This window comes from Equus asinus, chromosome 5 (genome assembly GCF_041296235.1).
Source record: "Equus asinus isolate D_3611 breed Donkey chromosome 5, EquAss-T2T_v2, whole genome shotgun sequence".
In the NCBI taxonomy this organism is placed as follows: Eukaryota; Metazoa; Chordata; class Mammalia; order Perissodactyla; family Equidae; genus Equus; species Equus asinus.
In genome coordinates this window covers 25,337,474-25,347,884 of record NC_091794.1, presented here as the reverse complement: position 1 = coordinate 25,347,884, position 10,411 = coordinate 25,337,474, and the positions used below count along the sequence as shown (strand labels likewise).

General features: G+C 45.1%; 1 protein-coding gene across 1 annotated transcript in view; it reads left to right on the top strand.

Annotated features, from left to right (window-relative positions):
• Positions 1 to 473: 473 nt before the first annotated feature.
• MUC13 (mucin 13, cell surface associated) overlaps positions 474 to 10,411 on the top strand; it is a 30,107-nt gene continuing 20,169 nt past the window's right edge. The window contains exons 1-2 of the mRNA XM_014866861.3: positions 474 to 627; positions 6,337 to 6,948. Coding sequence (XP_014722347.3) covers positions 576 to 627; positions 6,337 to 6,948 — 664 coding nt within the window. The 5' untranslated portion in view covers positions 474 to 575. The remainder of the gene's footprint in view (positions 628 to 6,336; positions 6,949 to 10,411) is intronic.

Sequence of the window (10,411 nt, the reverse complement as noted above, 5' to 3'; positions counted from 1 at the left end):
GGTTGTCCAGTAGAGTGATATTCGGAGAGCCATGGAAACTTAGAGATATGATTACAAAGGATTGACTCAGAGAGGCCCAGATTGGTGGTCCACAGTGAAAGGCGACAAAAGCTAAGCAACAAACAATCTGGGGACACAGGTAAGCCCCCCCTCAGGGATTCTCAGCACTACAGCTGGAGGAAACTGGATTTCCTGCATTCAGATGGGGGTGGGTGGAGCACACCCTATATTATTGGGTGTTTAAAGGAAGGGTGACCTTCTAAAAGGTGGTAGCTTGGGGACATTTGGAAACTAAAGAGATTAACTACCTTCTCCCCAACCTCCCAAAGAATTGGACTGTCCTGGGTTATTTTGGACTATGAGACAGAAAAATAATCCACAAGGCCAGGTCCACCTCTTCTATCTCAAAAGCTCAGACGAGACCTATGGTATACGACCAAACCCTAGCTAGTAATTGCCTTTGGCTGGTTTGACGTCACTTAATGACTGGACTTTGTACCTGAAAGAGAGTTAAAACTCAAGATAGTTGGGGGGCCATCATTTCCTCCTCGGAGCTCCCAGCAAGGACATCGAAAATGAAAGGCTTCACTCCCCTCATTCTTCTTACCCTCCTTTTTGTAACCTCAGGTAAGGAACATTTAAAAATTTTAATTCTTTTCACCACGTTTGTTGTCTTTGAGATAGAATCGGCAGGGTTAAGCTACCAATTCCCACAGTCCAACAGGTGGACTATTTTATGGATGAAGTTTCCTCTCCAACTCGGCTCGAGGAGACAGGGCATTTCAGTCTGCCACAAAAGCAGACAGAACAGTAGTAAAGAGACCTCTGGACTAAGGTTTGGGGTTCAGCAAACCAGAGATTTGTCCTTGAGAGTTCCTGAGGCCAGACAAGAACAACTTAGTAGGTTTCAGGGGCCCAGGGCTCTACAGTTGCCTTCTGGATCCCTTCCCATGATACGCACAGAGGGCTGGCCACAAGAAAAGCTCTCCTTTCACAAATGTACTTGAATTTGAGGGTATTAGACCCAAAGGAATAATTGTGATGTTGAACGGACTTCAGAAACGGACTTCCTCTTCTGAGTTAAGAAGGGTTATTGGGGGGCTGGCCCCGTGGCCGAGTGATTAAGTTCGCACGTTCTGCTGCACGCGGCCCGGTGTTTCGTTGATTCGAATCCTGGGTGAGGACATAGCACTGCTCATCAAACCACGCTGAGGCAGCGTCCCGCATGCCACAACTAGAAGGACCCACAACGAAGAATATACAACTATGTACTGGGGGGCTTTGGGGAGAAAAAAAAAAATCTTTTTTTGAAAAAAAAGAAGGGTTATTGGGCAAGGGGGAAGTGAGAAGGTTGTCTGTGTATCTTTGAGGTGGGGGTTGATGAATGGAAATCTACTAGCTGCTTGCAGAAAAGAATAAAGTATTTGATCAGGCAGAAATGTGAAGAAGAGAAATTGAACTCATTTTAGAGGAAATGCAAGGGGCAGCAGCAGGATTTAATTTTTTTGAGAGCTGGTTTAAAGCTCCTAATAGAGGAAGATTGGGAAGACTATCCTGACACGATAGGCACGACTCGCCAGATCCCCCCGTCAACCCTGGGGGCAGATGTCGTGGCCAAGCTTCCAGGTCCAAGTCAAAAGGGGTGAGGGTTGTGTGACTTTCAGGACCTACCAGGAGAAAAGTCTTGACGGCCATAAAATAGAGGAAATTTTGGCTGGGCGGGGTTGTGGAGATGGATAGAGATTTGTGGGGGGACCCAAGAGGAAGGGCAAAGTATAGCGAGCAGAGCACATACTTTGGAGTGAGGTGGGCAGGAATTCAAATACCATGGCACCACTTATTATTAGCTGGGGTGTCTCTGAACTTCAGTATGTCCCTATGTAATAATAGAGGGGAAATCCTTACACTGAGAGTGATGGAGAGGGGGACGCTGGCAGTATATGACATGCAGGAGATGTTGCCTGGCACAAAGTAGGGCTCAATAGATGTTTGAGACCAAATTTCCTTGGTGACCAAGTTGCTAGAGAAAGGATTGAAGGTGAGTTAGGGGTAGAAACAAAGAGAGACCCAGGAGCTGGTGACGCGGATGGCTGTGAACTCTCCACAAGCAAGCGGAGGTTTTCCAACAAGAGAAGACTGTTGCTGTGTCTTAACTGTCGGGGGTCCACCTGGTACTCAACTATCATTCCACAGTCAGGTATTACCTTCCTAATGGGTATGTGTGGCATGCAGTGGACAAGAAATGAAAAAGAGCCAAGGTCTTTTCTTTGGAAGAAAACCAAAGTGTGGAAAGGATAAGCAATTGCTCTGCCAGGGGCAAGAGAATACTCCACCAGCTGGCCAGCTGACTGCTGCACTCCCATTCCTGCCACTATTCTCATTTGTTAAGGGCTCGCCCTGTGCACAACAGGACCAGTGACATAGATGCGAGTGTCCGGATTTGAGAGAAGAGCCCACCAACATGCAGGGGGATTAAGGGATTTGCCCAGAGGTAAACCTTAATTTTATTCCCATGTGTAAGGGACAAAAGACTCTTGATGCCAGAATCCGGGATGAAACCAGGTCCCTGCACTGCGTTAGGGCCCAAAGACCTCTGGGGGCCAAAGGGAATGCCCCACTGGCCCCAGCGTGGATGAAACTGGGGAAGTTCTTACAGGAGAGATGGGGCGAGGAAGGCAGGCTTCCTGAGATGGGAACAGAGAGGTCACTTCTACCACAAAAGGCAGAACAAAATCATCTGTCCTCCTTCCCTGTGCCCTCCCCTCCCCTAACAGGAAATAGGAAGGAGGCCTTTTCCTGGAAACCCCTGGGCCCCGCATTCGATCTGCATTGGAGGATATTTTGGTCATGCGCAGAACCAAAGAACTGTAGCCACAAAAGTGGCAACTGAGATTAATAAGGGTTACCAAGGACACTTTTTGTCGTGTCTACATTTCATCCAATTTTTAAACGTTGGTTTTGATTTTATCTCCTCTGTTTGCCATACAAGTAAGGCAGACCCACTGTAACAAATTCAAACACAGAGACAGCTGCCCTCTGGCCCTCCTACCCCATCCTGGCAACCACCCCCAGATATACTGCTGTTGACAAGTTGGTGCTCATTAAGGTTTTTTTTTTTTTTTAAAGAAATTGTTTCTTTTTCTATAGAATGTTAAGAGTGTTGCAGGTGTGTGTGAGGAATTTCTATTTCAGAAGGAGTTCCAACTCAGAGTCCTAGCAACCAAGGGCAGGAAGCATATTTGTAACCTGCACGCATCCCCCACCCCGCCGAGTGTCTTGCCTGGCACTGGCACCCTTCCTAAACATTTACTAAAAATAAGTATGTGCGGATGACGCTCAAAAGTCCCTTGAACAGGCAAAATTTTCCAGGTTGTGTTAGCTTTCTCTGAGAGATTAGAGCCGCTTTAGTCCACAGAATCGATGGGTGCATTTAGGAACCAACATTTCATAACATCAAAGAATTTAGATCTTGAAGAAAGGCGTTTTCTTGAAACCTCCGGCTATCTTTGAACAAAGCAACAATAGACGTTCCCTGGACAGGGGTGGGTGGGTATGGGGTGTTCTCCACGAAGTAGCCAAATCAGGGCACATTTTTTTTTGCCCATTTAAGTCTGTGGTTTGTACCCGTGTGGACATTGTGCTGTCTTTGTATTGTTTAGAAGTTCCAAGACCTGGGGAAATAAAGCAATTAAAGCTATCTTTTACTATGCTGATGCCTTAATTTATTTCTGCGACTGTAGATTGAACACAATAAATTATTTTACAATTCTGCTTGAGTATTATTACCAGATAATGTAAGCCTAGGATATCGGCTCCCTGAAATTTGTACATAAAACTCATAAATATATACACACATACACATTTATATTTTAGGTTTTGGAAAAAATTCATCTTGTAGGTATTCACAGTGATGGATGTGTCTCATTTATTGAAACAAATTGAGCATTCTTTTTTTTTCTTTGAGAAAGAGTAGCCCTGAGCTAACATCCGTGCCCATCTTCCTCTACTTTATATGCGGGACACCTGCCACAGTGTGGCTTGATAAGGGGTATGTAGGTCTGCACCCAGGATCCAAACCAGCAAACCCCGGGCTGCCAAAGCGGAAAGTGGGAATTTAACTGCTGCACGCCACCAGGCTAGACCCACAAATTGCCCATTCTTGAAGGCAATCTCCCTAGCAAACAGAAATTTGAAACCGAAGTAAAAAAGTGCTAAATCTAAAACTTCTTGTCATAATCTCAAAGACCCCAAAGAGTTTTGTGCACATCTACAGTAACATGTTGGTGATTTGGCATCAGTAGAGGATGGACATTTCTGAAGCATGCAATTCAAGGCTGGGCAGGGTCAGGGCTGTTTGCACCCACAGCCTGCCAAGCCCTTTTCTTTTTTTTTTTTTTTTTTTGAAAGATTTTATTTTTCCCTTTTTCTCCCAAAGCTCCCCGGTGCATAGTTGTGTATCTTTAGTGGTGGGTCCTTTCAGTTGTGGCACGTGGGATGCCACCTCAGCATGGCTTGATGAGCGATGCCGTGTCTGCGCCCGGGATTCGAACCCACGAATCCCAGGCCGCTGAAGCGGAGCATGCGACTTAACCACTTGGACATGGGGCCGGCCCCCATGCCAAGCCCTTTTCTGCCATCCAGGTTTCTGAGGCTAGGGTCAAGCCCCTGGCCACTCTCGCAGCTTCTCCAGGGACAGAGGACACCACGGGGTCACTTCCACTTCCACTGCTTTCATTCTAATCCCTGGATTTCCCCTATCTCCGTCTGTGTTTGCTCCTCTGATACTTCTTGTCTTTTTCACTAAACAATGGCTTTTTACACAACTCCCTAACCAAGTCGGAGTTAAGACATTGGCGATAGGCAGACCTGGCTTTGCGTCTGGGCAAATCCTTTAATCCCCCTGCGTATTGGTGGGCTCTTCTCTCAAATGCAGATGCTCCCATCTGTGTCACAGATCCCATCGGGCACAGGGCAAGCCATTGACAAATGAGAATAGCAGCGGGAATCAGGGTAGCACCAGTCAGCTGGCCAGCTGGTGGCCTGGTTTCTTGACCCTGGAAGAGCAGTTGCTCGTCTCTTCAACACTTAGGGACGACTATCTAAGCCAGGCCCTGTTGGAGGTGAAAAGCCAGATTCTGCCCTCCAGGGGCTCACAGACCCCTGGGGGAGTCAGGGAGCAGCATCTGCGGTTTTCTTTATCCAAGGGTTTAGGAATTGTTTCCTCGTGAAAACTTTTTTTTTTAAGAATTATTTTTTTAACCAATTGTCAATGTCAGAGTTCTAAGAGACAAAGTTTCTAGAAAACTGATCACTGGATCACTAAGAGCTTACTACCCTGTGTGTCCAGGGGTTCCTAAGAGTTAAACAAAAAAAAGGCGATTTTGATGATCACCGTAACCTTTATGGCAAAGATCATCTCTATTCATCTTACTCTTTAAAAACTTCATGTGTCTAGAATTGTTAATGGAGAAACATTACTAGACAAAAATTTAGTAAGTTTAATAGTAAGAAGTTTAAAAAATTTAGTAAAGAAGTTAATGAGGTATGTTTATTTTATCATTCTTTAAAACACACCCTATCCCTTCCTTCACTCATATCTATCAACAGCTAAAATACTATGTAATGGGGGCCCGGGCCAGCCCTGTGGCCGAGTGGTTAAGTTCACACGTTCCGCTTCTGTGGCCCAGGGTTTCGCCTGTTTGCATCCCAGGCGCGGACATGGCATCATTCATCAGGCCACACTGAGACGGCGTCCCACATGCCACAACTAGAAGGACCCACAACTAAAATATACAACTACGTACTGAGGAGACACTGGGAGAAAAAGCAAAAAAAAAAAAAAAAAAAAAGACGGGCAACAGTTGTTAGCCCAGGTGCCCATCTTTAAAATACCATGTAATGGGAAATTGAGGTAATTGCCTTAAATTGCAAAAAAAGACACAAAGAAGCCTCTTCCAGGTAGTAACAGCGCCACCTGGTGGCACTTTCAGTTGTCTTCACTGACTACTACTCAGGAATATTAAACCCAGGTTGACAATTCTACAACTATCGGCATAAATAATATTACTTCTTGGTTCTCATCTTAATACATATTAACTCTGTATCTTATTTTTCAATAACATTTTCCAGTTTTGTCTGTTTAATTTTTAATTTTATTTATTGTGGGGTTTTTTGTGTATGTTCAGAAGTTGTCATGTATTTTCATTTTTAATGTAGTCAACTATGTTTATTGTTCAGACTAGAATGGATTGGGTACGAATTAGTATTAAATAATAGCAACTGCCATTATATATTCAATGTTCTGTCTTCTGAAACTTAGTATTTTTGTTCTTCTAGTCACCAGCCAAAGCTCGACTAATGTCTCATCAACCTTGGCCAGCTCAACTAGCCACCCGCCAGATACTACAGGTGTTACCACAAACACCACAGCAGGTCCTACTACAGGTGTTACCACAAACGCCACAGCAGATCCTACTACAGGTGTTACCACAAACGCCACAGCAGATCCTACTACAGGTGTTACCACAAACGCCACAGCAGATCCTACTACATGTGTAACCACAAACGCCACAGCAGATCCTACTACAGGTGTAACCACAAACGCCACAGCAGATCCTACTACAGGTGTAACCACAAACGCCACAGCAGATCCTACTACAGTATCAGTAACTACAACTCCTATAAACAACTCAAGTTCAGTTGAAGATACCACTGAATCCACCACCAGTGCAAACACGTTAATGACAGTTACCACAGTTACCACTCCCGCCGTCTCATCTTCAAGTGTTGACTCAGTCACAACTGTTCCTTCTCTAACAATGCAAACTAACGATGGATCGTCCCCCACCACAGTCACAGGGGGAGGTGTTTCCTCAGGGACTGTTTCTTCAGTGACTTTCAGCCGCGTCACTTCATCAGAGAACATCACCCCAAAACCCAGCACCACAGGTAAGAGTGATTCCCTGAAAGGCTCCTCCCTGAGGAGTTGGAGCATTGCGGAGGACGCAAGGTAGGTGTGCTCTGTTGGGGTAGGGAAGCGGGTATGAAGAAACCCAAGGCTTCCTTGGATATGAACCCCTGGAATTAAAAAATTTGAGTCACAAAGGCTAGTAGTGATGGCAGAGACCCTAAAAGATTACCCACAGTTCCATCCTGTTCTTTCCTTCCCACCCATCCTGCCTCAAGCTATTTGCCAGATGTGGAATCCTTTTATGAACTTGGACTGTATGCAAGCTGCTTCTCCAGCTTCCCACTCCCTAGGAGATTTCTGGAAATAGTTTCAGCTTCTCTGAGGACGCCGGGTCCAAAGAAGTGCCGACTCTCCAGCCGCACTGGTCTAGCTCCCTGGTCCACCTGAGGAAGGAGTCGTCCTACCCTGACTCCTTATCAACTGTTCTTGAAAAATATGACATTGCTATGGTGACAGACCACAATTTGGAATTTGAGCCAATTTATGGAATTTGAGCCTGAAGGATTAAAAAAAAAGCCAAATAACAGCAGTGCTCAAACAGCCCTGGACAAGACCAGGGTCATTGTCCAAAGGACAGATGTTTTGGGGATACTGTCTAAGAGATGACAATTGACTTCAAGCCAGAGTTATTGAAACAGAAACCACTTGCCCCTTTTCCCAGAGCTTGGTCTAGGACGGGTCAGCAAACTTTATCAGTAAAGGCAAACCAGTAAATATTTTAGGTTTTGCTGGCCACAACAGGGTCTCTGTTGCAACAACTGCGCTCTGCCATTTTAACATGAAAGCAGCCATAGTCAATATGTAGATGAACAAGGCTGGCTGCACACCAACAAACTTCATTTACAAAAACAGAAGACTGGTCAGATTAGGCTCGTGAGTCATAGTCTGCCAACTCCTGGTCTAAAAAAATCCTCAAACCTAGGCTTGCAGGGTCTGGATAAACCCTGTCATTCTCAGATAGGGAAACTGAGGCCCAGTGAGGGCAGCAACTTGTCCAAGGTCATAGAGCAAGTTGATGTCTGCCTATACTTACTTCTTTTGGTTTCTCCAGTGTTCTCTGATGGATGTAAGAAATGGATGATTAAGCAAATGGAGCCGAAGCCTGTGTGTGAGGCCTGGTTGCCAGTCTTCCTCTGTTCTTGGAGGGGCCACTCTCAAGGCTAGGTCAAGTGGGACGTGTTGCACGATCAGCTCTCCTGGAGCCAGGAAAGGGAGCTTTACTAAGCTATTTCTGCTTCCCCAGATATTGTCTCAGAATAGGGCAGGCTTCTGGTGTTCTGGCCCTACCCCTAACTGTGGGACACGGGGCAAATCACTCCTCTCTTCACTTCAATTTACTCATTTATAATAAGATGTCACAGAACTAAAGAGCCACCAAAATCCCTTCCGGCTGTCACATCCTGTGACTTTATTCCTGGCACACAGAACAAGCTAACAAGTCCGCCCTGTCTTGCAGAGAGAAAGCATACCGGGAGCTATTTGTCTGGTGTATCCAGAGCGGAACCGCACTCAGTTTCTTCCCCAGGATTTTCCAAACCATCCTTGCAATGGGGCTGAGGCTTTTTCAAAAGGCCATTGACTTCACTTGTCTTATTGGCTCACACCTTGTCAGAGGGGTGCCGCTTACTGTCGTTTGTGAGATGCGGCACTATGCCTCCTTTTGTCCCATGCAACTTATTTTTTTTTCACTCTTTAAAAGAATTTTTTCTCAGTAGACTTTATTTCTTTAGAGCGGTTTTAGATTCACAGCAAAACTGAGAGGAAGGTACAGAGATTTCCTATATACACACACATAGCCTCCTCCATGGTCAGCATCCCTCATCAGAGGGCACATTGTGACAACTGATGAACCTACATTGACACATGCTAATCACCCAAAGTCCACAGTTTGCATTAGGTTTCCCTGTTGGTGTTGTGTATTCTGACACAGGTATAATGACACGTATCCATCGCTATAGTATCACACAGAATATTTTCACTGCCCTGTTCATCCTTCTGCCCAATCCCCTGGCAAGCACTGATTCTTTTACTGTGGCTACAATTTTGCCTTTTCCAGAATGTCATGCAGTTGGAATCCTACAGTCTATAGCCTTTTCAGATGGGCTTCTTTCACTTAGTAATATGCGTTTAAGGTTCCTCCATGTCTTTTCATGGCTTGATGGCTCATTTTGTTTAGCACTGAATAATATTCCATTGTCTGGATGTACCACAGTTTATTTATCCATTCACCTAGTGAGGGACATCTTGATTTCTTCCAGGTTTTGGTATTTATGAATAAAGCTGCTATAACCAAGCATGTGCAGGTTTTTGAGTGGATGTAAGCTTTCAGTTCCTTTGGGCAAATAGCAGAGTGCACTTGCTGGATCACAGGGTAAGAGGACGTTTAGTTTTGTGAGAAACAGCCAAACTGTCCTCCCAAGTGGGTGTACCATTTTGCATTCCCACCAGCAATGAATGCCTTGCTCCATATCCTCACCAGCACTATTCTCTTTTTTAAAAAAAGGAAATTAGATCCATAGTTATGGAAAAAGAAGCTTAAACAGGACAAAAGCAAATGCAGTAAAAACTAAATGTCCCTCCCATCCGAAGTCCCTGGGACCCAAAATCCCCAGTGTCCTTCCCCGAGAATCAAGCCCTGTGGCTGGATCTTTATGCCTCCCTGCAGAGACAATCTCGAAATACAAGCGTATGTATTTGTGTGTTCATGTGTATTCCCCCTTTTTTAATCACAAAAGAGAACATGTCATACACATTGTACCTTTTTTTAAATCAATTTCTGCCTATAGGTGCATAAGCATTCAGACAGCTCTGAAGGTTGTCAGACTCCTGATTTATTCTGAAATCGAAGTTCAGAATCATTTCATTCGACTGCGATGAAGAAAATGGCCAGTCAAGATCACTGACCTAACTCTCCTCCTTGGATCCCATCAGACCTCCAGCCACAGGAAGGATGCTGCACCCTGACTGGTCTGGGGTCCTGGCCAGTGGTGTGGAAACCATTGCAATAATATTCTCACCATTTATTCAAGTCATCCACTCAGACAGCCAGAGAGTAGACTGTCCCCTCATCACTTCCTCTTCGAAATCTTCACTGAGTTAGTCCACATTGTCCTATTAATCTCCCTTTCCTTTCGTCATGGATCTGTATACCATGTCTGCTACCCAGAATATAACGTGTATTTTCCTTTGTGGAGCTTCTTGCCTCTTCCTCCCTATAAGACAGTTATTCATGCCTTCCTAAAAACTATGATGCTTTCTCTAAAACGATCTGGGGGAGACCTACCTAGTGTTAGAGGACCAGACATCAAGGTTCTGGAGGGTCCTTGAGGTCCAAAGCTTCCCGTCTCCTTGGAATTAGCACTGCTATGTCTCTCTGAGCAAACGCTTGCACACCAACCTCTGACCTTTACTGTTGACAAGCACCTGGTTCCAGAATTTCAG